General features: G+C 59.8%; 1 protein-coding gene across 1 annotated transcript in view; it reads left to right on the plus strand.

Moving 5' to 3' along the window:
* Positions 1 to 25523, plus strand: part of KCNK5 (potassium two pore domain channel subfamily K member 5) — a 35227-nt gene extending 9704 nt beyond the window's left edge. The window contains exons 2-5 of the mRNA XM_036414155.2: positions 19596 to 19707; positions 20802 to 20968; positions 21280 to 21448; positions 22894 to 25523. Of these exons, the coding sequence (XP_036270048.1) occupies positions 19596 to 19707; positions 20802 to 20968; positions 21280 to 21448; positions 22894 to 23831 (1386 nt within the window). The 3' untranslated portion in view covers positions 23832 to 25523. The remainder of the gene's footprint in view (positions 1 to 19595; positions 19708 to 20801; positions 20969 to 21279; positions 21449 to 22893) is intronic.
* The last annotated feature ends 2154 nt before the right edge of the window (positions 25524 to 27677 follow it).

Raw genomic sequence — 27677 nt, forward strand, 5'->3', positions numbered from 1 at the left:
GGCCCGTTTTTTGGGTTTTTTTTTTTTTTTGGCGCCATCCGGAGCCCGGGGCAGAAATGACAAGGTGCCTCCCCAGGGGGAGGGAGTTTCCCGTCACAGGGCCCTCCTCCCCCTTCCCCCCCAGCTCTGCACCCAAGAAGCTGTTGTAGGCTTGGTGTCCCAGGTCCTTGGTGGCTGGCATGGCAGATGGGGGAGGACCGTCAGGCTCCGGGCACCTCTCCTGGCAGCAAATCCGAATGTGAGGCGGGAGGGAGCTTCGAGGTTATCTAACTGGTCTCCCTCTGCAGCCCTGGAGCCAAGGCCCAGGCCTTGTGAGGTTGCATAACTTTGTCAAGGCCGCCTTGCTCACCAGAGGCAGGGGAAGCACAATAAAAGAGTCATCGGCGCTAAGTGGGCAATTAGTGCGAGCTGCTTGTAAGCAGCGGCCACAGAGGGAGGTAAAAGGTGATCACCACACCTCATGGATACCGCAGTCGGGGCTCCTGGGTGTCAGATCCCTGGGACTGAGGCCCGCGTTCTTGCAGTGGCCCAGGCGATCCGACTCCACTGCTCCTGTGGTCTCTCTCGCCTTTTTCTCACCCTTGATCCCAGCAGCCTCTATAGAAAGGAGGCCATCTGATGTGGGCAGGGAGCTCTGTGTCCATGATGCCATATGTGACCTGGGAGTGTTGGGGGACAAAGGGAGGGATGACAGCAGGCACACGCAGGAGGAACGTGAGCTGGAACTTAGTGGTGGAAAGGCTGCGCTGGCCACTGCCCCGTCCCATCGGCTCCCCGGCCATGGAGAGACAGGTGCCGTGGGGAACCACAGCTCTGCCGCGTTGCCTCGTTTTAGACTCCGCGTGTCCTAAGTACGTGCCAGCCGTGCTTGGGGCTGTTTTGTGCCCCGGCCCGTTAGCTCCCAGCACCCCGGCAGCGCTCTGCATTCGGCTTTGCAGGCTCTGACCCCCGTGACCATGTATAGGTGCGTGTTTGCCAATTTCAGTGTGGAAACTTCTAAAGCAGGAAGGCCTGGGTTATGTAAGTGGGTGCCCCAGCTCAGAGTTGGGGCTGTCCATTCTGCTGGCCCTCCACACCCACCCCCCAACCCCACCCCTTCACCCTAGCAGACCAAGGAGGCCCTTGACCCTTGCCTGCAGGATTGTGGGTTAGGGGACCCAGAGACCCAAGTCCCCAAGGAAAACCAAAGGGCTGGAAGGGGAGGCACAGTACCTCTTGGCTGTGGGACTCCTGTCTGCGTTCCACATCATCTGTCACCTCCCCTAGCAGCCTAGCCCACACTTGTGACACGCCCTCACCTTTGACTTCTCCGAGGCTCACCCCCAGCGGGACCCTGTCTGCACCTCGGGTGGGAACAGCCCTGCCTGGCCTCCATCCCGGCTGCTGATGCTGCAGCCCGCTGAGGACCCCGGGCGGGCGGGGCCACGGAGGACGGAATGTTTGTGTTGGCTCGGCCGCCCTTTGTGTCCAGTGTGACTTTCTTGTTCCTCCCGTGCCCTGGATGCAGGGAGGCACCTGTTCCCAGACCCTCTGGGGGAGAGAGAGCAACAGCTCCTGCCTCTCCCATCGCTCCTGTTCAAATAAAACCCCCGCCGCCCGGGTCGTGGAATGCATCCTGACAATGTTGGCTTTGGAAGGGCGCCCGTCCCCGCCCGGCGTCCGGGCCCCCCTCGGCGCGGAGCGGCCGGTGTCAGGGCCGCCTCCCGCCTCCCGCCCGGGGACAGTGCTGCTTGGGCTAAGTGGGGCAGGCTGCACCGTGCTGTCGTGTCAGCAACCCCTGGGGAGCAGGAAAAGGGAGGGTGTCCTCGTTATCAGCTCTTCAACACCCCACCTCCCTTCCCCCACGGGGACAGAGGCCAGAGATCCCTGGCTCGGCCGCCTTGCGGTGGGCTAGGCCAGGTCACAGCCCCTCTCGGAGCCCAGGACTTGCTCACTGCGGCCAATGAGACACTTCCTGAGCACCAGCTGTATGCCCGATGCTATTCTAAGGGTCTTGGGGATTAGGAGAAAGATTATCTATTAGATATTGGGGTGGGACCAAGCACTGTAGGCTAAGGATTGTTAAGTAGGTGTGACGTGTGGTAGGGGGTCTCGGGTGCTCCCAGGGGGGAAGTTGCTGTCAGGGAAGATTCCCCTGACCCCTGGGCCTGGGGGTTGCCTTCCTTTGAGCCCTGGCATTCTCCTGGCACCTCTCCCAGCTGCACTGGGCTTTTGCCTTGGATGCACCCCCCACCGCAGCCCACAAGGCCTGTGACTTGTGCCCCATGGGATTCCAAACCTGGCACCGCGGAAGGGGGTGGTTAGCAATGAACATTCGGAGCCCCAACTCCTGCACTTCTCTTCCCAGGGGGGCACCTGCAGGGTCAGGTCCGGCCCTCACCCAGCAGGCACCCTGGGGCTGACCCGCCGCCACCTGTGAGTGCAGTGCCCTCTCCCCGGACGCTCCGTTCTCCTTTGGGAAAGGTCCATAGGTTGCCTGCGAAGTGATCTCCCTGGTGTGCCTCTGTCCAGACTCTAGACCCAGGGCAGAATCCACAGGGCGGGGAGGGGCGCCGGGCAGGGCACCTTTGGAGTCCCAGGAGCACTCTCGGTTCCTGCTCCAGAAGGCTCCCTCGTTCGCCAAGCGAGCTGGAAACTCTGTGCTCACAGATCTCTGTTTGGGCTCACCCCCGAGTTTCAGAATTCCCCGTCTCCTCCCACCTGTGCTGGGGCTGTGTGTGTCTCTTCAACTCGACGCTTCCCAAAGCCAGTTTCCCACCCGTGCCCTCCCGCCTCCACACCTCTGCCCGCTCCCCTGCGCAGTTTCATCCTTGCTTATCGAGCCACTGACACGCTGTGCTCTGGCCTGTGGCGTGGGAGGCCCTCGGACAGCCTGCCACGGGGCCTCGTGGTGCCCACGCTGCCCAGGCCTGGGGTGGGTGCAGCTTCCTGGTCCAGTTCGGTGTTTCTCGGTGGGCCTGTCTCGGCCATGGGCCAGGCTGGACGTTACACAGAAACAGGCCCGGTGTGAGGGCAGCGGGCAGCTCAGAGTTGAGTGCGGTTCTCCTCACACGGAGTCAGAGCCCATGGGGAAACAAGCCGAGCTGCAGGCGGGGTTATCGATGCCTTTTCTTTCTCGGCCTCCCCATTGTGCTGTCATGCTGTTGTATTGCTTTTAAAACAAATTGAATTTTCTTAAAGGGCAAGTTCATACTTATGTCGTCAGCTCCTTCCACACTGGCTATTTTTAAAGTATGAGGTACACAAAGCACAGTTAAAATTTTTTTGGTGTGATTTTGTTTTAAGTTGATTTTTGAGAGAGGAAGAGAAGAGAGAGGGGTGGGGAAGCGAAAAAGAGAGAGAGTGACTTGTTGTTCCACTTATTTATGCACTCATTGGGTGATTCTTGTATGTGCCCTGACTGGGAATCGAACCTGAAACCTTGGCAAATTGAGCGATGCTCTAACCAAATGAGCTACCCAGCCAGGGTTAAACAGGGTTTTAGCAGAACACACCTTGAGAACTGGTGTCACTCTGTAACCATTACACAGTCTATTATTATTATTTTTAAACTAGAGGCCCTTACACAAAATTCGTGCACATGGGGGGTGGGGGGGTGTCCCTCAGCCCAGCCTGCACCCTCTCTACTCTGAGATCCCTCTCACAATCCAGGATTGCTGGCTCCCAACTGCTTTCCTGCCTGCCTTACCAATTACTCCTAACTGCTTCTGCCTGCCAGCCAGATCACCCCCTAACCACTCCCCTGCCAGCCGATTGCCCTAACTGCCCTCCCCTGCCGGGCTTGTTACCCCTAACTGCCTTTCCCTGCAGGCCCAGTCACCCCCGACTGCCCACCCCTGCCAGCCTCATTGCCCCTAACTGCTCTGCCCTCCCCTGCTGGTCTATTCTCCCCCCCAACCCAATTGCCCTGTCCTACAGGCCTGGTCTCTCCCAACTGCCCTCCCATGCTGACCATCTTGTGGCAGCCATCTTGTGTGTTGAAGTGACCGTCAATTTGCATATTACTCTTTTATGGTGCATGGTGGGGACTGGCTGGTTTGCCCTGAAGGATGTCCTGGATCAGGGTAGGGTTCCCTTGCAGCGGGGGATGGCCATGCCCCCCAGCAACCCAAAACGAGGCCCTGGGATCTGGGATCTATTTATCTTCTATCATTGAAACTTTGTAGCCTTGAGTGGAGCCAAGCCTCCTGCTTGCTCTGAGGCTGCAGCCATTTTTGTTGGGATTTATTTATCCTCTATCATTGAAACTTTGTAGCTTTGAGTGGAGACCAGGTCAGGCCAGTAGCTTCTTCCATCTTCGGAGGCAACCCAAGCCTCCTGCTTGCTCCAGCTCTGTGGCCACCACCATTTTGGTTGGGTTAATTGCATACTTGCTCCTGATTGCCTGGTGGGCGTGGCTTGAGGGTGTAGTTGGGTACGGTCAGTTTGCACGTTTCTCTTTTATTAGATTAGATTAACTGCCAGAACAGTGACTTTCTGGGCAGCGATGCTGTTGAGCTCCGTGAGGGGAAGCTTCTCAGGCTGGGGAGATCTGTGGGCCTTTGGTCTGTAGGTCAGGAGGTGTGAGATTGGGCCCACAAGTTGACAGTCAATGTGGGGGTCATCAGCAGAGGCCTGGAAGAACGGGGGGCCCCCAGCCACTGTCCCCAATGTTGGGGGCACTGGCCCCTGCATGGAGAGGTTCCTCCAGAGGCCTATGAACAGTATTATCCTGGCCTCTGTGTCCACCAAGCTCTGCCAAGCCCTGTGGCAGGGGGAGGCAGGTAGCGGGGAGAAAATCATGCCCTGCTTTCTGGATTAACAAAAACACAAGCACAGGCAAGATTTGGGATGGCCCGGGTCCGAGCTAGAGCTGGCGGTAGACTTGGGCCCGCAGTGAGGGCAAACTTGAGGGCCAGGGGAAGCAACCCCACCGAGGGGAGAATGGGGTGGGACCACCCACTCGTCACTCGTTAACTTTACTATCACATACAATGACTGTTATGGCTATTTAATTTTAAATGAAAAATCCACACAATTAAAGTTTAGATCTTGAGTCACACCGGCCACATTTCAAGGCTTAGCAGCCACAGGGACTGGTCCGGTGCAGGGCACACGGCCGGCCGCGCTCCGATGGAAAGCGCCGGAGCGTTGGCGGGAATTTGTTGAGGTCCCTAATGGCACACCGGCTTCTCTGGGGTGGGAGAGGGAGACCTGCCAGCAGCTGGGAGTGGGGAGGGGGTGCTGAGACCCCACAGGGGGTTCCCCCTGCCTCACCCATTGGAACGTGCAGTCTCTCCCAGGTGAGCTTCACGGAAAGCCGAGTTTTCAGAGGCCCCGTCTGTCCCATCAGACTCAGACGGGAGTGTGTTCCGTAGGAGGGTCATTCCTGGTGTCCCAAACCCAGCGTCACTGGCCATCTTTGGCTCCGTTGGAGGTGAGACCAGGCTGTAGAAAGCAAATCCCTTTTCACGGTCTCCAGCTTGACACTCAGTCTCTGTTCCTTCTAATTGCCTCTCAGCCACCAGCCTGCAGTGACGTGGGCACTAGGCCCCAGTCCTGGGAGGGAAGCCTTTTCCAAGGGCCCAGGGTCACTGGTCAGGTGACTGTTGGCCGCCTGGGCGCGTCTTCCCTTTGGGTAAGAGCTGTGAATGTTATCTTCCTGCCACAAATCTGGAAAGGACGGGAGAAGGGGGTGGCTGATGAAACGACAGGGCTTTCCTGGGGTTCCGCCACAGGGCCCGCGTGGGGGGGCCTGGCCAGGATGGTGGGAGATGTGAGGATGAGGACAGAGTGGGTAGATAGAGCATGTGCCTGGGAGATGGCTCCAGTCTAGTTCATTCATGGTTTTTGAGCCTCAGTTTCCCCATCTGCAGAAACTGCTCTGTGCCCCTTTGCTTGGGTGTGAAAGCGGCACAGAGTGAGTCCTCAGGGCGGTCCTGGCCTCACCGCCGGCTTGCCTGCTGCTCTCTCACACGTCCTCTGCCGTCAGGGAACTCCTGTCCGCCGCCTGCGTCTTGCTGGACTAGTAGGCGCTCTGGGCGGGCCTCTGTCTTACATTCCCTTGTTTTGCCCTCAGTGTCAGGACACATGGTGCTCAGCGAACACTTCGCCAACCAGCCCGCACGACTCCGAGCTGCATGGTGCCAGGAAAGGGCGCCCACCGTGCCGGTCCCCTCTCCCTCCGCGTTAAATTAGGTTGGGTGGGTCGTCTGTACCTGGGCTGGGGCCTGACCAGAGGTAGCATTTACAGAAGGCAGGCACTTTTGCACCGGAACCCTTGTTGCCTTCTTTTCTGGGGGTGACACCTGGGGGAGAGGCAGGCTGTGTCCTGGACCCCCGAGGCTAGGTCCCTGATTTAACCCTCAGCAGCCCACAGACGTGCTCTGCAGCCTGGAGGACAAAGGGTCCTTCTGGATGAGCCTGCCACTCAGTTTCTTAGGAAACGGTTCCCCAAGGGGCGGGGGCAGCCCCAGGAGGAGCCGGCTTCAGGCTCCTGCCCCGGGGAATCCAGCCTTTGTGCAGGAGGGAGAATGTGTGGACAGAGCGGTCCGGCCTCTGCCTCTGCCTCCGGCCCTTCGCAGTGTGGCTGTCTCAGAGTAAGGCTCTCCTGGTGCACCATCGAGAGAGTTTCCATTTCCTGTCACCCTGGCCTGTCCCTGGTCCTGGGCCCCAGGTCGGGGACAGGAAGTTTTTCGGACCCACACACACCCCTCGCCGCAGCCCAGCGCCCCTGTGCCGGGAGGCCCGCTGTACTTTTCCACGCCTCCAGCACAAAACGGCTCTGTTTCTGCACCCCGGGCACGTGCAGGCCCCGCCGGCGGGCGTGGGAGGCGGGCGGGGGGCCGTCTCGCAGCACACTGGCTGCGCCTATCAGGCCCCTTCTTTCCCACGCCGTTTGGGGGTCCCCTTTGTGCCTCGTCCCTGTGATCTCCATCCAGACGGGGCCTTGGTGGCCCAGCCCCCGGTGCAGCTGCCACCGTGTGAGGTCTGTGTCTGGCGGCCGGGGTCTGGGGACTCTGTGTCTGGCCCCATGGTTTCGGTCGTGGGGCATCGTGGTCTTGGCTCCCGTCTCTAATCGTGACTCAGTGGGATCTGAGCTGGAAATCCGGGGGCTACTGAGGCAGGAGGCTCCCCGGCCCACCAAGAGTACCACCACCATCCCCAAATGCCCGCGCCAGTTTGCCAGTAGCTTCTCGAACGTTTTATTCCAGGGAGGATGGAGGCCAGCTGCCGTCCGCCTCCAGCTGCAGACGGAACCAAGGCGGCAGACTGCAGCTGAGGGACGTAGGTGGGAGTCAGACAACCAGGGACGCTTTGGGGACTGGTGGCTGGCCCCCAGGAGGACCCTGTAGGTGGGGGCTTTGTGGAGAGGAGTGGGGGTGGAGTCAGGTGTGGAGGCCAGGGGCCAGCTTGGGGTGGGACAGCATGGTTTGTAATAAACCCAGGGGGGCTACTTCATCAGAGCAGAGAGATTCGGCTCCCCCGGCTGCAGGATAACACCACTGCCCAGTACCCACTGGGCTTTTTATCTTTTTAATTAGTGAAGAGGTTTACAGTGTAACCATCGGGTCATCCTAAACAAGTGCTAACAAGTGGGTAGGTTTAATAATTCCCAATTAACAGAACTCCCGCCTTCAAGGACGGGCCATGTACTCAGTACCTGGAGCCGCCAGCCACAGGGAAGGGAGGGGAAAGGCGGCAGGGGCAGGGCAGGGAGAGTTTGCCTGTGGTTTGAGGTCCTTTGTGATGTCAGCCCAACCTTTCTCTCGGGGATATGGGTGTTACAGGGAAGGAACGGGTGTGGGAGGGGTCGGGCAGGTTTCCTCCCAGGGAGGCGAGAGTTGGGGTGTTGGGGGGAGTCTTGTTCTCAGACCTCCCGCTGGGGCCCCAGGAGCTGGGCTGGCAGAGTTCCTCAGAGCAGGGCATCCTTCTCCCACTGCCGGGGAGCAGGAAGGCAGGGGCATGCTTGGGAAGACCTGTGCCCCTGACCTCCCTCCCGGGCCCCCAGCCTTCCTCCCCGCCTGCCTCCTTCCTCTGACGGTTGGTTCCAAAGTCTGCGTGCGTATAGCTGACTCAGCAGGGCTGGGGTCACAGGGCTGGGTGGCCGGTGGCGTTGGCCTGGTGGACAGGTGCAGTGGGGTGAGGCAGGGTGAAGGCACCGGCGCAGAGAAGCAAGCACAGAGCTGTCAGCCTGGGCCGCCGCGCCCCGCCCGCCTTATCCCGGGACCCGAGCTCAGCACCACGCCGCACCCACCTTTGTGCCCCGGAAGGGGTGACTGGAAGGCACTCTTCTTGGAGACCCGTTTATTTGGCAAATACCGAGCACGCACTAGAGCCTCGCTCTGTTCTGGGAATAGGGAGGCGGGAAGTCCGCCTTCAGCGCTCACTGTCTTGTCTGTGGGAGATACAGGCCAGAGAGCGGTGCCCACTGGAGTGTCATGTGGCGATGGGCACTGTCCCTGGCCTTCCGGGTGGTGGTGGCCAGGAAGGAGGGCACTGCTGGCCCACAGCTCTGGAGGTCTCCTGTCCAGCGGGCACAGACCCTCAGAACTGAGCTGGTCTGCCCGCCCCCATCCTTCCCACATCACTATTCTGCCCAGCACCGAGCCTTGCGTATAATCTGCACCCCAACCTGATGAGGTCTTGGTATCCCCACTTTCCGGATACGGAAAGTGAAGCTCAGAGCAGCGAGAAGATGTGCCCCAGGTAACCCACCGATGGCCGCTGTGGCCAGGATGTGAACCAGGGGTGTCTGCTCCGAAGCCTGGGCCTTTCTTTCCCCTTCCGCCCTGTGCTGCTGGCGGGAGGGTCCCCAACTTGCGACCATGCGCTTTGAGGTGGATTGGCCACCCCAGCTCCTGTTGGGGGTCAGGCCAGTGTGCAGACCTGGGCTCCGGGGAGCAGGAACAAGCTGGCACAGGGCTCAGGTCACCAGCCCAGATGGCAAGATGGCAAGTCAGCAGTCCCCGTGACCTCCTTTGTGGCTGCTCTGGGGCTGTTTTTAGAAACTTCGAGTGGCTGGTGACTTCCCCTGGTTGCTCCTTCCGCCCTGCAAGGTCGGGGCAAATCTAAGGCATCTCTGAGAGCGTAGGGCAGGGAGCACCAGCCTGCGCTCATCCTCACATTGAGATTAGATCGTGGGTGTGACCGCTCAGCCCTGGGACGGCTCTGCAGCACCTGTCACCTGTCTACCTGCTCCACGCCACTCGGCTGGCACTTCTCAGCCTGTCCTGGGAGTGGGGCTGGGTGGTGTGGTTATTTGGTAGAAAGGGGGCTTTGGGCTGGCTCTTCTCTGTGCTTTGTCATCAGCTTGCTGTGTGCCCTCTACCAGCCACCAGCCCTTTCTGGTCAGTAACATCTATTCTGTCTGCCTTCTTGGCAGACTCTTAAGTCTCAGGTGCTTAGGGCCAGAGGAGTTTGCAGGCATGAAAGGTGCTTGGCGAACGAGGGGTTTGGAGGGGAGGAGGGATGCTCGCCTCAGTCTGGAACAGAGGAGTCGAATGGGGCCACCCAACCAGCCAGGAGCCAAATCCTACACAGGGACCGCTCGCTCCCTAGTGACGCATACACCTATGGGGACGGAGGGGCGGCTCTCCCGCCCACAGCTGTGTTTGGGGGTCCCGGCTGAGGTTTCCGTCCTCAGGGTGTTGGCCCTCTAGTTGGGAGACACCTGGGCATCAATAATAACAGAAAGATGCCGGCACTTCCAGGACCTGGATTCTGGGCTCAGGGGAGGAGGCCCCAGGTTGCAGCATCCCGGACCGGACCGGGAGGGGACACCACATGCCCTGGGCCAGGCCACAGCCCCTCCAGAGCAGCGTAGTGTCTGTGAATCCGGGATAGAGGAGCTGCAGATGAAAGAAGGATGTCCCTCTTGTCACTTAAGTCTCTGGACATGCCGCCTGCCCTGAGCCACAGCGATCGCCAACCTTTCAGACCTCACGGATCACTGGTTGGTGACCGCTGCTTTAAAGATGACACAGGGTGGGTTTGAGAGGGTCACCTGGTGTGTGTTTGGGCCGGAGGGGCTTCTTCCTGCTCCCAGGGCCAACTCAGGCAGGCAGCGGAGTTGTGGGAGGTCCCCTGCGCCTCCCACACAGAGGCCCAGTCTCACTCAGCAGCTGAGCCTCCAGGTGCTGAGAAGCCTGCCTGGCTCCCATCCTGAGTCCGTCCTCCCCCCTCTCCCCCCCGCCTCCTCGCTGTTTGCTTTAGCCAGGCCTGCAGCCTCCCAGGTCAGCCAGGCCTGAGAAGCTCTGCCTGGGCTCCACGCTCACTCACGGGAGGGGCGCCCAGCTGCCAGGGGGTTACCGTCCCGGCGTGAGAACAATGGGGGCAGGGTCACCTCCTTTGTTTTCATTGTCCCTCCTGCATGAGGACAGGGCTCCTGGGCCTGAGAAAGTCGGAAGCCTGGGGTTTCTGCTGGTCCCTGGGAGTGTGAGACCTGCCAGGGCCTCTGGGCTCTGCAGAGGCTGCTGAGAGATGGCCCCGGAGGGGAAGCCCAGAGGGGGACAGGAGGCGGCCAGGTGGCCCTGGCCTGCATGCAGGCTGGACTTGGGCCTCCCCCTAACGACAAAGGTGATGGTTTGGGTCTAGGGCAGCGGGTGTAAAGTGGGGCTGTGCCAGTATTGTATCCCGGCATGCGTGTTTCCCAGCCTCCCCCCCCCCAACCCCCACCCGTGGCCTCGAGGTGCCTTCGGGTTAAGAAGCAGTAGGGGTGACTGTCCCCCGCGGTGTGCCTCCCACGTTCCCCCTTGCCCAGTGGGTTTCTGGGGTTGGGGACAACAACTCATTTCCCCTTCTGTCTTCTAAAAACAGAACAAATATCCAGGTAGGAATCGGAGCAAATCTGAAAATTTAACCAAGTCCCCGTTGCAATAACTGAGGTCTTTTCTCAGTTATTATTATGGAGACATGGTGCCCTGTTCCCTTGCACCTGCACCTGCCCCCCACCCAGATTCCAGTCCTTCCTGGGGAGAGACGGGCCCGGATGAGCCGGGCTCACTGCTGGTGCAGGTATCAGGGTGGCACCATTGGGCCCTCGCCAGTACCCTGCTCATAAACCGGCCTGCTCTGAGCCGCACCCGGTCACCTGGGCCGAGGTGGAGGGCGGTGAATGCCACGGATGCTTTCCCTGTCCTCAAATCCTCCCTCCCCGGGAGAAGGAGGACTGAGCCCAGCGCCCACACCTGTGGCCCCTCACCCCACCCCACAGAGGCAGCGGCTGCACCCCAGAATCGCCTGTGGACCCTGTTAGGGCCCAGGCCCAGGTCAGCCACATTATCAGCCTGAACTTGGAGCCATGACCTCATGGCCATGTGGTGCCAGGCCTGTTTCCGCATCCGAAAACAGTCCCAGCACCCCTCCCTCACCCCCAGTTCACTAAGGGAAAGCGGGAGAGACGGAGAGGGGGAGAAGAGAACTGAGGGCCCAGCTAATGGGGTTAAACGCTAGTCTAATCTGTCCTGGTGATGAGTTAGCAGGTGCCTCCTCTCTGCAGGGCACTTTGATCTGCCAGCCTCCCCAGCAGGTAGAGGGTGACTCGATGGGAATACCAGTGTACCCACAGCCCCTCGGCCGCTCCCCCTTCAAAGCTGCAGGATGCTGGGGAGTCCCAGTCCATAGGAAATGGGGTCCTACCCCTCCACCCTTTATCTTTCGAGCGCTCCCGGTGTAAAAGAGTTTGAAAACCACTGTATCAAACCAGCACAGACTGCATGTACTTGCCTGGAAGGTGCTCTGACTGTCCCGCTCAGACCTCCCCGAACCCACTCACGGGGGGCCTCCTCTTGGCCCCCTGCCCTGGGGTGGGGGTTCTTTGTTAGAGACCAGATGGACGGACAGACAGACAGACATGGACACACAGGGAGGCCCTGCACAGAGGCTGGGGATGGGTGGCACCGGCCGCCCTGTGAAGCGGAGGCAGCTGGTCAGGAAGTTGAGACAAGAGTTCAGAGAAGTGTCTACGGTCCCAGCCTCGGCCTCACGTGGAGAGCACCGCGGGGGAGGCACCGTGCATGGCACTGCTCTGTGCAGCCGGCCCGTCCGGCTTGGCTGTGCGGGAACCTGGCCAGGATGGCTCTGGGTGGCAGAGACCAGGGGAGCGGGGCTTCCTGAGGGGTGAGGAGGACACCCCCGGGGGCCTCTGTTTCCTCTGTTTCCTCTGCCCCTGCTGTCCTCCTCTCCCCCCCACCCCCCACACACACCCAGGTCCCCGGCTTTTTGGACCAGTGGCCTGGGGTCCTCCTCGATGCTAGAGAAACCACCCTGTGCCCTGAGGAAGCAGGTCAGCCCGGGAAAGGACAGTTTTCACTGTCCGACAGGGAGGGTTGGGAAGAGGGGGCAGGTGCCAGGAGGCTTGGGGACCGTGCCCTGGGCCCACCTGGGCCAGCCCTCCAGTGCAGGGAAGTAAACCCTTTGACTTATACTTGGGGACAAGCCGTCTGCCCCCTGGTCTCCAGGTCTGGCTTCCTGACAGACTCGCGGTCATGACTCCGAGGGCAGATACACTCCCTCAGGGCCGACGGCGTCTTAGGTGCTTCTCAGTGTAGAGGAGGTGGGAATTTGGGCAGATGGAGAAACTGAGGCTGATAGGCTGCCATGGTGCTAGCACGGAGAGAACCCCCACCCCCATGCCGATTCACACACAGGCCAGCTCTGCCTGGGAGAGGACGCAGGTCTGCCTTTACAGTAGAGCTGGGACATCCCTTTCATGTTCCTTTTTCTGCGCTCAGAGAGCTTCCGGAGGGCACAGGTCTCCCCTCCTGCAGGAAGGACAGTCCCTCGGGTCACCCCAGGGACTCTCCCAGCCCAGGGCCCTCGCTCTGCCCCCTTGGACGAGGGAGCTCTCTTCTGACTCCCTCACCTCCCTCTACCCCAACCCCTGGCCCCAGGCTTTCCACCTCCTGCCATCCGGCCTTCAGCCTGTTGACCAGCTCCAGCCCCCCCCCCCCCCCCAGCTGCTGCATCCACCCCCTGACCCTGCCGCCCCCACTTCTGCTGGGGTCGGACTCTTTTCCATCCTCTTGCTGGATAAAGGCTTCCACCTTGTCGCTGATCACATTAGTGAAAGCCCAACGCAGCATGGCGCTGGGACACTGAAGGAAGGACGGGAGAGGTTGGGCGAGTTCAGGCCTGAGGACGCGCCCTCACTCACTCAGCTTAATCCACTCACTCAATGTAACGCTTTTATTGAGCACCTGCTGTGTGCCAGGCAGTGTTCTAGGCTCTGGGAATATAGCAGCGGGAAAGCAGGTAACGGTTCTGTCCTTGCAGAGCTTACCTCCCAGGGGACTCTCCGTTCCTGTGGCTGTTTCCCTTGTCATCGCCGGGAAGTTGTGTTACAGAGACCTTCTAGCTGAACGCCCCCTCCCCCGCCCCGCCCCCAGCCAGAGAAAGCACAGGGATCACATGCTGCCTGGGTTCACTCCCCGGCCCCACCCCTGAATAGCTGACTTTCCTCGTCGCTGGATATCGGGGTACAGTAGCCCCCCCCCCCCCCCTGTCTCTGTGGCTTTGCTTTCTGGAGTTTTACTCGCAGTGAACTGGGGTCTAATAATGTTACATGGAAAGTTCCAGAAATAAACGGTTCATTAGTTTTCAGTGGTGTGGCGTTCTGAGTAAGATGATAAAAATCTCGATCTACACTCCCCCCCACCACCCGCCACATGAATCATCCCCTTGTCCAGCGCACGCACGCTGGATGAAACCCACCCGTTAGTCACTTAGTAAACATCTGTTATCAGATCCACTATCTTTTCTGCGTCGTGCTTTTACTTAATGATCAATCACCCCAACTCACAAGACTAGTGATGCTGGCCTGTCCGCTCTGCCAGAGAGAGGCCATAAAGTGCTTCCTTTGAGCCAAAGGTGCCTGTGTAGGAAAAGCACAGTGTTCGTAGGGTTTGGTGCTCTCCATGGTTTCTGGCATCCAACCAGGGGTCTTGGAAAGCCTTCCCTTTGGATAAGGAGGATGCTGTGATGGTACCTGCCTTACAGGGTGTAAAGATTTCTGTGGGCTGAGTTAAAGGGCTTTCATTGGTGTCGTATAATAAGTGACTCCTTACCAGCTAGTATTCAGATATTAACTGTTAATGATCTACGATAGAAGGATTAATAAGGCATGCCCACCCACCTCACAAGCTGGCTGAGAGGCATCAGGGAGAGGTTCTTTATGGACCACCAGGCACCGTGCAGGTGGCAGCTAGCGCCATCGCACCTTGGAGCCAGAGGGACCACGTGAGCCTGGACGGAATGGAGTAAGGATGACTCAACCAGATGGCGAAGGAAGGCTGGCTGGTGTAGCCCGGGGAAGCTAGCATCCAAGGGGATCCGAAAGGCCGCCTGCATAGCAGGAAGGAGCTCTGATCCTTACGTGATGCAATGCCTGCTGCACGTGATGTAATGCCTGCTGGCTGTCCATGACGTAATGCCTGCTAGACGTGACGTAATGCCTGCTGTCCATGTCTGCCCGGGAGCTGGAGTAGCCCTGTGGGTGTCAGAGAGCCGCCACCCCCAGGCAGGCTGCCACCCTTGCTTCATGTTCCCCCACCTGCCTAATGCCAGGCAGGAAGGCCCAGCCTCAGTGCCAGCCGCCCTGTCCGAAGGTGGGTGTCATTTCCCAATCCCTGGATGTGCCTTCCCCAGAACCGCCTGCTTGTCAGGACGAATCTCCAGGAAGAGGAGCCATGGCAGGGCTTCTGCACAGGAAACCCCGGTCCCTGGGGATGGGCAGCTGCCCGGGAACCCAGCTTTCATGGAGAGGAGAGCCCGGGCAGGCGGGCGGGTGGGTGAGGGAGCCGGCTGCCTGAATGAAGCCAGAGGCAGAGGCATGAAGCTGGCTTCCTGGAGGTCTGGCTGGGAGAGCTGGGCCCACAGGAGTGGACGGACTGGTTTCAGGACTGTTTTCTCAGCTGGTGCAAAGGGTGGAAGTGTGCCCCGGCCACCACCGTGGCCTCCGGAAGGGGGCCCAGGTGGGAAATGGTAGGGTGACAGCTTCTCGGACCCAGACAGGCAGGGTTCTCTCCTGACTTGGTCGCTTTGAGCATCCCAACCTTAGGCTGCTTACTTAGCCTCTACGCCTTGGATCCTCCATTGTAAAGTGGAAAAAACGATGGTTTCTTCCCAGCGGGATTCTGTCCCCATTAAACGAGTTGAAGGCTCGTGGACGGCACAGCATGACGCCCCTGCACAGTCAGCCCTCGGTAAATCACTGCTGAGCACAATGAGGGCGACAGAGGCCGCAGAGAGCTCGGCTCCGGCCCCAAACAAGAGGGGGGCCCGGGCAGTGTGCAGGGTCTCCCTCGTCTCGCTCCAGGGCTCTGTGGAAAATGAAAACACTGTCTTGTGTGCATTTGGGAGCCAAGTTAAAGAACACTGCGAGGGAGCCGGGGCCACCTCCTCCGGAGAGGGCTGTTTCCCTAACCCCAGGCCATAGGACACTGAGTGTAATTGGATGTCTCACTGGATGTTAGCCTGGCTGCCCACGCCCCTCCCCTAACCCAGGGATGACCTCAGCCTGGGTCAGCCCCTCGTTCTGGGAGACCCTGACCATAACCCGCACGGCGGCATCCCAATCACACTGGGACCTCTGCTCCCCGAGCCTCGCTCTCCTCGCCCGTCAAGCCATGCCCGTTGGTTCAGACATACATAAGCCCTGGCGAGGGGTGTCACACAGCAGCACCAGCTTTCTGCTCCCTCCCCAGCGCTGAGATGGAGCCCAGCCGATGCTCAGGCCAACTGCTGGGGACGGTGGGCAGAGAGGAGGCACGGGGAACTGGGGAGCCCGGGGCAGACAGCGGTGAAGGGAGGGAGGCAGGAAATGTGCCCATTAGCAACCGTGTCCAGAACCTACCGCATTTCTGCCACTTTACCTCTCGGCCTCAGTTTCCCACCTCACCCAGGAGGCACGAGCACTGCCACTGGACTATCCTGAGGGTCCGTGGTGCTTTCAGCCCTGGGGAGACCTTAGAACGGCCCCTGCCTGCCCCTCTCTGGGTGACCACGTGGCTGTGGCTCTCTGATACCCAGGCCGGGGCTGCGGCTGTGCCCCAGAGGGCGCCCTCCCCTCCCACAGGGTGAAGGCAGGAAGCCCGCATTTCCGCCTCAGAGCTGCCAACCACAATGCCCTCCTCTTCGGTTCCTTGTTTTGCCAGCCCTTATGGTTGATGTCTCCTTAGTGCTTACTATTCTTGAGTCACAGATCTCCTTTGGCAAGCCATTGTTTCTCAGTGGGCTGTGTCGGCATGAGGAGGGGGGGGGGGCATGGGTGGGGGTGTCCTCTCAGGTCCCCGCTCAGTGCCAGCAGCAGCCCCACCACCACCACCACCCGTGCCAGACACAATGCTCCCCACAACCAGGCAGCGTTTCTACACGCCCCCCCCCCCCCCCGAGAACCCTTGTTCCTGCCCCGCCTCCAACATCCCTGATGTTCCGTGCTCACCGTTGGTCTAAACACGTTCCATTATCAGAAATGGACACCGGCCAAGGGCAGTCCCTGCTGAGATGGCTGAAAAGCCACCCTGTTCCCTCGGGGACCTTGGCTCGTTGGCCAACGTGTTGGCTGACATCGCGAACACATCCAGAGTGGAACAGAGCGCCCCTGTGTGGCCTGACCCCGCACCAACAGCGGCCGTTTCCTCCCAGCCCTGAGCGGGCAGCGTGCCCGCAGCCTGGGCTGCTCTGGCTCTTCCTTCTGGCGGCCACCCTCCGTTGGCTGGTTTGTGCTCAGCAGAAACCCAAGGACTTCTCCCTCCAGTCCCACACTCGTCTTTCCTAGCCCAAAGGGTGAGATATGAGAAATTGAAAGACAGTCATGTCTTACTTGTTTTGGCCCAGTTTTTTGGGGAGGGGTGGGGGGTGGGATTTTTAGTCCCAAGCTATCCTTGTGAGGGTGTTAGCCTCTTTCCCAGCCCAGCCTTGTCCCCAGTGTCGCATCCTTTGACGATTCGACTGGTGAGCCGTGTCTCTGTCTCTAGTGCGCTGTTTGTGAAAAGATTGAGGAGGCCCGGCCTCTGGCCTGGTTGATAAAGGATCAATACTTCTTGAGGTTGTTTATCCGTCTTTCGGTGGATCCAAATTAATCACAGCTCTACCCGGCGTTCCTCTGTCTTGTCCGCATGGATGTTTTACACCCCGTGGTCGGCTACCTAGCTAAATCTGGATACCCTGCGTTCCGCCCTCCGTCACCGCCCCGCAGCCTTTGGGGAAGGAGATGCACTTGGCGGAGCATGGCTGGTTCCTGGTGACCCTGGGCCGGCGCCCAGTGCTGCCACCCCTTCCTCTCTGGATGCTGAGCATTCTGCTGTCGGCAGGAGTTCGGGTTGGCGCTTCCAGAACCCAGCCTGCTTGCTTGTGTGAGAGCAGAGGTGGCCGGTCTCCTGAGATCTCTCCGTCCCCGAGATTCTGTGGGGATGAGCAGCCGTGGCGCTGCAGGCACGCCAGTGGTACAGCTCCCGCCTAAAGGTGTCCTCCTGTGCTCTTCGCATCCCTGGTGATTGGCTGTACTCCACCCTCCCCGCTCTGAGACGGAGGGCTGAGTGGTTCTGCTTTCTCTTCCATCTGCTTAACTTCCAGGAACCCTTGTGGATGAGCCTTCATGTTTGTGTTAGCTCTCCTGTCGGCCTGTTCGCATCACAGTGTCCCAGTGCCTTCACCTGCCCGTGGCCTGGCCAGTGCTCTGAGGACAGGGCTGAGGGCAGCCTCTGCACATGGCCGCCTGGAGACAGGGGCACTGGAGCCGCCGGGAGGGCCAGGGCAGCGAGCGTGTGGTGTATGGCCTGTCAGATGAGCCCGTCATCATGGGAAATTCTTTATAGCGTCTGCAGGTCCATTTCTACAGGCTGCTGCAGCCTGCACTTCCTTCAGAACGACCTGCCCGCTCCCTTCCCCCCAGACGGCACAGCTGCAGGTGGTTTCAAGCTATGGTTTCCCTGCTTCTACCCCTCGCTCTACCTTCCCTCATCCTAGGCTTTATTTTTATAGGGAATGTGGCTGAGATCGCGGTATCTAGACTGGATGGGACATCCTGGGGCCCTCCTAGGGGGCAGAACTAGCCCAGATTTGGAGCAGGTCCTGTCCCTGGGAACTCCTTCTGGGGTCCAGTCCCCATTGGTAGGTTGGGTGAGTGGAGGCAGAATGGAAGGATGGGCTAGAGCAGCTGTTGCCAACTTTTTGGACCTCTCAGACCACCGCTTGGTGACTGCTGGGCTGGTGGAAACAGGTTTGGCAGCTATTGGTTTCCCAGAACAGATAAGCCCTCTCCTGGGCCACTCCCCAGGTGGCCTTTCCCCAGCTGCCCAGTTTCAGGGAGCTCGGTGGGGACTTCCAGCACGATTTTGAGTCACCCTGACGCATGTACACCCTCTGATCTGTCCCAGGCCCTGAAGCTGCTCAGCCCAGGGCTGAGATGAAGGAGTCCAGAGAAGGGGGTGGGGGAAGAGGATAGGGTCCCAGCACAGGGAGCAAGTGGCCTTGGAGGACAGATCCAGGAGGACCCTGCGTTTGACCTTCGCAGGTGTCCTGACAGTGGGGGTGACGGGTGTATAAGTGCCCCTCCCAGGCCAGCCCTGCAGTGGGGCATCTCTGTGGAGAGCTGGGTGGCAGAAGGGTCCTCCTGTGTCCTCTGTAAGAGGCGGGATGGTCTCTCGGAGTGTGATCCCTGGACCAGCAGTGTCAGCACCACCTGGGAACTTGTCAGAAAGGCACATTTTTGGACCTCTTCCCAGACCAACTGGATCAGAGACTCCGGTGGGGCCCAGCCGCTCAGATTAGACAAGCTGTCTGGGTGACTGGTATGTGTGAGTTTGAGCAGCGCTGGCTAGGTGAGAGGAGGGACTTGGGAGCCGGACTGCCGAGGTTTATACAGATGTTCCCCTTCTGACGGGGGCTGGACTTAATGGTTTTTTGACTTTATGATGGTGTGAAAGTGATATGCATTCCGTAGAAACTGTATTTCGAATTTTGAATTTTGAGCTTTTTCCGGGCCAGTGATATTTGGTAAGATGCTCTCGTGGCGCTGGGCAGCGGCAGCGAGCCTGGCTCCTAGTCAGTCCCGCAAATCAACAACCAGCTCTCCACACCGCACCTTGTTGCCAGTGTTTTCCGGATTCTGTGTTCTAGGCCCGTGGTCTGCAAACTGCGGCTCGAGAGCCACACACAGCTCTTTGGCCCCTCTTCCACAAAATACCACGGCCTGGGCGAGTCTATTTTGAAGAAGTGCCGTGAGAAAAAGTTTAAGTTTAAAAAATTTGGCTTATCCAAAGAAATTTCAGTCGTTGTACTGTTAATATTTGGCTCTGTGGACTAATGAGTTTGCCCACCACTGGTCTAGGCTAAGGTGTGATGTTTGGTAGGTTAGGTGCATTAACTGCATCATCAGGCCTTAATTGGGACATAACCCCATCTTAAGTCGAGGAGCAACTGTACTTGACATCTGTGTGACCCACTTAATCTCTCTGATCCTCTATATGATGTTTCATCGTCCATAAAATGGAGACAGTAAGTCCACTTGTTATGGTGATGACGAATGAATGCTTATGAGGAACTGAATAGAGTGCTGCCACTTGAAAGGCGCTGGTTCGTCTGCCTCCTTTGACCTCCGTTGTCTCTCTCTGTAGGTCGTATCCGATGCTGCCGGTGAGGGCGTGGCCATCACAGGGAACCAGACCTTCAACAACTGGAACTGGCCCAATGCGATGATTTTTGCAGCCACTGTCATCACTACCATCGGTAAGTGTCTGGGGACCCTCGGCGTGATGCCCAGCTCCGCGGAGCCTCACAGGAGCACGGTTCTGGTCGAGGTAAAGTCGGGTCGTTCGCAGCCCTGGGGTGGAGGGTAGTGAGTCCTTGGTGACTGGCCATACCCGGGAGACTGTATGCGGTGTCCTGGCCTGGGCTCTTGGAGCAGAGAGACACGGACGGCCTCAGAGCCATGCAGGAGGCCGAGCAGGTCGCCCACTGGACACGCCCAGCTGGCGCTCGCTCGCGCCAAGCCGGGGTCTGTTAGTAATTAAACACAGAGCATCTTATCTCCTGCCGTTCTGTGGGCCGACTGGTTTCCACTGGCCGGCTCTTGCTTGAGGCCTCGCAGGCGGTGGCCGGCGCCGGCGTTGTCTGCAGACCTGGCCGGCGGACATTCGCCGTGTCTCCCGTCACTGCTCGGTAGAGGTTGCTGGCCGTTGCTGGGGGGCCCCGCCGGGGATGAAGGTGCCATGGTGTGGTCACCTCAGTGTGGGTTCCAGGAGGGAGCATACTAGCGCGAGCATTTCAAGGGACCAAGGGGAAAAGCGGCAAGCTCCTTAGACCTACCGATGTCGCTCAGGCAGGTCACCGGAGCCAGATTCAGAGGGAGGGGGTCAGACGCCACCCGGACGCGAGCAGCAGGTTGCGTAAAGGGCAGGAATGAAGGATGTCTGTCTTTGGAGACCATCTGCCGCCGTGCCTCCGGGGTCGCTACCAGAGAGGGTGTCTTTTTCTGGTTTGCACAAAACTGTCATTCAGACCGGGAGAAGGCTCGCTGATGGTGGGGGCTCCGTCTGATGGCAGAGGCACAGCCCACCCCCTCGTGGTGCTGTAAACGGTCATGGTCGTAGTGTGATCAAGGGAACTGCCATTTCCCAAGTGTTGATGTTAGATCCAGAGCAAGCGGTCTTAGAGAACAAGTCTCCCTGATGATGTGTGTGAGTGAGTGAGAGAGAGAGAGAGAGGGAAGGGGGGAGAAAAGGTGGGGGAGGGGGAGGGAGAGGGAGGCAGGGCCATTCCAAGCCTGGGCCCATTGCCCCCGCGATGGCTCTGTTCTTAGCTTCACTTCTCTTCTTCCTCAGGTTACGGCAACGTGGCCCCCAAGACCCCCGCGGGGCGTCTCTTCTGTGTCTTCTACGGCCTCTTCGGGGTGCCGCTGTGCCTGACGTGGATCAACGCCCTGGGCAAGTTCTTCGGGGGACGCGCCAAGCGGCTGGGCCAGTTCCTCACCAAGAGAGGCATGAGCCTGGTGTGTCCCCAACCCCAGGCGCTGGGCAGGGAGGGGGCGACCCTGGCAGGAGATGGGAGGGTGGCAAGGATCCAAGAATAGGACAGAGGTGTTAGGTGGCACGGGGGCAGTTTCGGAGCCCCTGCCCTCCTGGGTCGGGCTGGAACGTTGCCCCTCCCCTCCATCCCCAGGCGGTGAGGCTCCTCTCAGGTGTGCTGCCCCACCGACCTCCCCTGTGGCCGCCTCCCCGGTCCTCTGAGTGTTCCTGCTGGGACCCCCCCCTCATCGACATGGTTGTCTGACTTGGTCTCCCCCCCCCCCCCCCCCACCAGCGGAAGGCGCAGATCACGTGCACGGCCATCTTCATCGTGTGGGGCGTGCTGGTCCACCTGGTGATCCCGCCCTTCGTGTTCATGGTGACCGAGGAGTGGAACTACATCCAGGGCCTCTACTACTCCTTCATCACCATCTCCACCATCGGCTTCGGCGACTTCGTGGCTGGTGAGTGCTGCCTCTGCCTCCCTCCCTCCCTCCCTCTCTGCTTCTCTCTCTGCTTCTCCAATCTCCATGCAGCTGACCTTCGTGGGCTTTGCGTCCGGGCCGCTTCCCCCACTCACGGGGGTCCACCCTACCTGCCAGCAGCAAGAGGCAAGCAAGGCTCGGAGTCATCGCAGGGGATGCCCTCTTCCCTTTCCCTGGCTCCCTCCTCTCCGCGCTCCGCGTTTAGCATCTGATCGCTTCCTGGCAGAGTGGGCGCTGGGAAAGGCATGTGCGTGTCCGTCTCCCAAGCAGAGGGCCTTCCACCTGCAGGGTCTGTGCCTGCTGCCCAGGGCCCCTCGCGGTCACAGCTGCCACCGGAGCGGAGGGGGGCGGTCCCAGGGGCTTGGCTCAGAGGCCCGAAACTTGCTGTCGCCACGGGCAGCTCAGACACAAGAGAGGCTTTCTCCCCAGCTGCTGGGGCCCGGGCACCCCTCCCGCCCCTTCCTACCTGCCTAATCAGGGCGGGAGATAAGGTTCTTTGGCCCCTTTGTCTGGCCGCTCGGTCACGCTAGCACTTGTGCCTGCGGCCTGCACAGCGTCCTGGTTCTTAATCTTCTTGACACCACGTTTGCTCCCCCAGTGCATGCTGCCCTGCCCGGCTGACCTCAGCCTCTGCCTGCTGCAGGGGCAGGGCCAGGTCAGCACCCCTCTGCCCCATTGTAAGCCGAGACTCAGGGTGCCGGCAGGGGGTGGCTGAGTGGGGGAGGAGCGGGAAAGAGAGGCCCGGACACTCCGCAGAGCTGGGCCTGCTTTTTCAGGAGGTACATTTAGACAAAGGCGCAGTCCTGCCTCATGCAGCCGCTGGGGCCCAGGTGGTGAGCCCTCGGCCCAGCCATCAGCCTCGTCTCCATTAAACTAGTCAGAGCTGCCTCGCTTAGTCCCCATCCTGGTTTTAACCGACTGTAGCAAATACACCAAAAAAGTGCTCAAAACTGGTAGGTGTCGGGTAAGGTGACCAGACGTCCCGCTTTTGGTGGGACAGTCCCGATTTTTAACAATTTGTCCCCGCATCCCGCAGCGTTTTAAAAAAGTCCCGATTTTAAAAATTTGTCCCCTGTGGGACAAATTGTTAAAAATCGGGACGTCTGGTCACCTTAGTGTAGGGGTGACTAACCGAAAGGCAAACATTCTGGACTGCCCCCGCCCTGTGCTGGCTCCAGCACCAGCCTCCCCCGGGCCCTCTCCCTCGAGCCACCTGCCCTTGCCCACTGACGGCTGGCAATGAAGGAAACTGAGGCTCAGGCAGGTGGGAGGCTGAGAGAAAGGTCTATGAGTGCCCAGGGCAGGCCAGCGTCTAGCACGGGCCCTCTTCCTCTCTCCGGTGTCCTCAGAGGCCTGGGCCATGGAGGGTCTCCAGGCCCCACGGACCCTCTCCTGACCCTCCGGGCTCCCCACTCTGCCCTTAGGTGTGAACCCCAGCGCCAACTACCACGCCCTGTACCGCTACTTCGTGGAGCTGTGGATCTACCTGGGGCTGGCCTGGCTGTCCCTCTTCGTCAACTGGAAGGTGAGCATGTTCGTGGAGGTGCACAAGGCCATCAAGAAGCGGCGGCGGCGGCGGAAGGAGTCCTTCGAGAGCTCCCCGCACTCCAAGAAGGCGCTGCAGATGGCGGGCGGCCCCGCCGCCAAGGACGTCAACATCTTCAGCTTCCTGTCCAAGAAGGAGGAGACCTACAACGACCTCATCAAGCAGATCGGGAAGAAGGCCATGAAGACGAGCGGGGGCGGGGAGAGAAGCCCGGGGACGGGGCCCGGGACCGGACCTGGACCTGGACCTGGACCGGGACCGGGACCAGGACCTGGACTGGGACCGGGACTGGGGCCTCAGGGGGATGGGCTGCCGGGCGTCCCCGCCTCCCTGGCCCCCCTGGTGTTCTACTCCAAGAACCGGGTGCCCAGCTTGGAGGAGGTGTCTCAGACGCTGAAGAGCAAAGGGCACGTGTCGCGGTCCCCCAGTGAGGAGGCCGGGGCCGGGCCCCCCGAAGGCGGCTCCCCCACCTCCGCCTCCGAGGTCTTCATCAACCAGCTGGACCGCATCAGCGAGGAGGGCGAGCCGTGGGACGCCCAGGACTACCACCCGCTCATCTTCCAGAACCCCAACATCACCTTCGCCAACGAGGAGACCAGCCTCCTGGAAGAGGAGACGTCCAAGTCCTCACTGGAGGACAACCTGGCCGGCGAGGAGCGGCCCCCGGAAGAGGCGGAGGCCCAGGCGCCCCTGACCTTGGGCGAGTTCCCCTCCTCGGACGAGTCCACCTTCACCAGCACCGAGTCCGAGTTCTCCGTGCCTTACGAACAGCTTATGAACGAGTACAACAAGGCCGACTGCCCCAGGGACACGTGAGGGGGGGCCGGCCCCCCACTCCACCTCTGACGGCTTCCGTTACCTTCATCCCGGGCCTTCCCTGCGGGGCCCGGGACCCCTGGGGCCGGGAGTGGGGGGCCAGGGGCCTTGCTCGCCTTCCTTCCCCTGCAGCTAGCTGCTGCCTGCCATGCGGGACGCCCAGGACAGGGCCTCCGTGCGGCCAGGCGGCACCCTGGCGGTGGGAGGCGTCTGTCCTGGGCACGCCTGGCTCGTTCATGCAATGGCTCGCAGGCACGTGTGGGCTGGCAGGACCGACCCCCCGGAGGCCTGCTCTGCTTGGGTCTTCACCCATCAAGCGGTTGAGAGTGTCACACGGTTCTCTTAGGGCGGGCCAAGGCCACTTGAGCTCCTGTGTGCTGAGCACTGGTCTGGCATTTCGGAGAGAGGGAGGGCCCTGCCTGTGCTGGAGGCATAGCTAAAGGGTGGGGATGGGCTCCTCAGGCCTCTGTAGGAGCAGGGCCCTGCCTGGGGCAAGAATTGAGGGCCTCCCCCTCCCCCTGTCTGCCTGTCTGGCCCCTCTGCAAACTGTGGGGCAGAGACCTCCTCGGGGAGGGAGCGAAGAGATCCACACTCCTGATGTGGGAGCCAGTCCCATGTGGGCCAAGGTCCTAGATCTGGATGATTCGCTGGGGACTGTGCCCAGCTCGGAGACCAGTCCCTGTCTCGGATGGTAGATGCGGGCTTTCTGCCTCCAGGAAGTTGTGGGAAGAAGGGAAGGGGCAGGCTGGGCTCCTAGAGCTGGTGACCAGGGAACTGCAGGAGCCAGCTCAGCTCTGCCCCCCTCCCGTCTCCCTGTGCCCAGAACAAGGACCTCGCTGCTCCCCAGGTTGCTCTTGGCTCACCAGTGGGAATGGCCAAATATGTGAATCAAGCTCCTCCCTCCAGCATGCGTGCGTGCGTGCGTGCGTGTGTGTATGTGTGCGTGCGTGCATGTGTGTGTGTAAAGGCTGTGATGGGGGAGCTAAAGATAATGTGAAACCACGCAGACTGCTTCTGGTGGGGCTGGCAGGGTTCCTAGGTTCTCCTTGACGGACACTGGGGCTGCCCCACCGCCCTGCATGGTTTGCTGTTTTTTAAATACACTGCTGTTTTTATATACCTGGCATCTGTCCTTGACATTTGAGCCAAAGGAGAGAGAAGGAGAAAGAGCGGGGTCCCAAGAATTGGGATGCTCAGTGTCCACCCTCCAAGCCCCTAACTCAGTTGGGCCTTCCTTGGTGACCTCAGCCAAGGTCACGAGTCTCCACACAGAGCGGGGGAGCGGGCACAGAGCAGCAGGTGAGCGGAGGTGGGGAAGGGCACTCGTCCCAGCCGATGGATGCCTGGCAGGAAGTGAGTGGTCACCCTTGACCCCAACACCCTCTCTGCCTCTCAGCCCCTTCTCCAATCCTGTGGGACCACACCTGGCCAGAACCCAACATGTGAAGGCAGCGATGGACACGTGTGTCCACGCCCCCTCTCATCCCGTAGCTGAGGGATGTGCTGGCTGGACAGCAGGGTGAGAAGGAGCGCCCTGTTTTTCTGTGAAATGTTTTAATATGTCTTCGTTCCCACCCCTCCTTGCTGGGGTGTCACTGGCTGACCTGGAATCACACACACTGTATGTACATACCGGCAATGATGTCAGATGTAATTTATTTTAACATTTTTGCAATAAAACATGAGATGGACGGTCCAGCCTGGTTTGTGCTGTGGTGGGGGAGGGGCAGGAGAGGTGGGGGCGGTCTGGGAAGATGGGGGGAAGGGCTGAGGACAGCCGCAGGGTCATGAGGAAACTTGGGGTGGTCTCGGGGGAAGAAAAGGTGAAAGGTGGGCAATGCGGAAGGACAGGCTCCCTAAGATGAGGCAGGCTGAGCACACCTTGGAGGAGGTGACAGCTGCATGTCTGAGTGGGGACAGGGAAGGGTTCTAATCACAGCAGGGAGCCGGGGTGATGAGACAGTCCGCCCAGCACTGTCCTACAGGCTCTAAGTCGTATGTGTGTGAACTCGTTTGATCTTGCACAGCTCGAGAGGTGGGTGTCGAATCCCCATTTGACAGGCAAGGAAGCAGGCCCCGAGAGGTGCTTGTACAAGACCTGGAAAAGCAGGGAGCCTGGGTTCAAACCCCCCGCAGTCGGCTCGGGCCACTGAGGTCGGCACCGTCCCCGACAATTCCGGGGCTTTCTTCCCAGCGCCACGGCACGGCTACAACCGAGTCTGTTGGAAAAAAATGAAAAGTTTTGTGATTTCAGGAGTGAACCTCGTTTTTCATGAGGTTGTAGATGTGTTTTCAAAGGATCATTGTTTAAAATACCAACCACTTCTTAACTACTTGATACCATCCTTCCCTCTCTCTCTCTCTCTCTCTCTCTCTCTCTCTGTCTCACACACACACACACACACACACACACACAGTCTTTGTATCTCCGCTGCACTCGGCACTACCTTTCTTTTGCACTTGACCATTTCACCAAGCCCTTTGACAAACACGGCTCTGTCTGTACTTCCCTGTGGCTCAGGTTACTCGGCCCCGCCGGAGTTAAGGAAGTGACTGCTGGGGCACAGCTTCACAGAATTGTGCTCCCGGGTGATAAGCCACAAACGGGGGTTGGGGTGGAGGTGTGGTCTTGCCACTGTGGCTAAGATTAGATGGGAGCCTTCCGAGCAAAAGGTCTGAAATAGGGAGCTACAGCAACTGGAGCACAGGGTGTGGCCTGGGAGGCACCCAAGTTCCTGAGGGGTCAAGAGCACAGGGGGGTGCCCTGCAGGGGTCATGGTCATGTCCCAGAGCTGTCAGGGATGGAAGGTGGTGTGGGAGTCAAGGGGAGGACCCTGGCAGGGGACTCCCTCTGCTGCCTCCAGATTCATAGTCCAGGTCAGTGGGATCAGGGAAAGAGACCTGCAGGCTCATGGGCTATATTGTTCAGCCCGAGGTCCATGGGGCTTTGAGGCAGACACCCCCTCTCCAGCGGGCCAGCTCCCCGCAGCCTCCTGGCCCCTGGCCCTCCTTGCTACATCCCAGCAGCCTCCCTGCCCTCGTAGTGAGCTGACACCCTGCTCCCCACAGCCATCACCCCATTCATGTCTTCAACTGACGTTCACTGAGCACCTACTACGTACCAGGCTGTTCTGGGCACGTGGGAAACAAAGGTGTGAAATGGACAAAAACCCCGCATTCGTGCAGCTCTGGTCGGGTTCCCTTTGCTCTCACTTCTGGCCATTTCTCACAGTTTGTGCTTGGTACTGTATTTATATCCTGTCCTTGTTTCTCAAGGGTCTTTCCATCTTATCTCTTCTGTCTGTATTTTAATGCTCACAACAGGTATTATTATTATTATTGCTCATCTTACATAGTCGTTCGGGTACGATCCCTAGGCCTAGCCTGTGATCAGGGCCATCTGCCCGTTCGCCAGTCCCCAAGCTAAGCGCTGCCTCCACTGCCAGGTAGGTAGGTTGCAGGCACAGCCCACAGCTTCTGTCCGTGCTGCAAGCCCCAGCAGAGGTGGTGGCGCCTGCGTGAGCAGCCCAGAGCGGGCAGCGCGTTCCATCGGGGGCCGGCCTGGCACACCGCCACCCTGAGCCCCCCAGCAGCCATGGATGAGCTGGGGATCCCTACAGCCTGACAGCCAGCTTGGTCCTCCTGCCACCTGCCCCAATTCCCCCGTTCACCATCGCTGATCCATCGAAGCCTGAGGGCCAGGTGGGGATGCGGGGGAGGGACCAAGAGGTCAGCTGTTCCACCTATTTGCCAGTCCCCAGCCCCACCCCATCTCCACCCACCCACTTCCCCATGGTTCCCAGTTCGCCTGTGGGCGGGGCTGGGGAGATGGGAGGAATGAGGAGG

The sequence above is a fragment of the Pipistrellus kuhlii genome, unplaced genomic scaffold (genome assembly GCF_014108245.1).
Source record: "Pipistrellus kuhlii isolate mPipKuh1 unplaced genomic scaffold, mPipKuh1.p scaffold_m20_p_5, whole genome shotgun sequence".
In the NCBI taxonomy this organism is placed as follows: Eukaryota; Metazoa; Chordata; class Mammalia; order Chiroptera; family Vespertilionidae; genus Pipistrellus; species Pipistrellus kuhlii.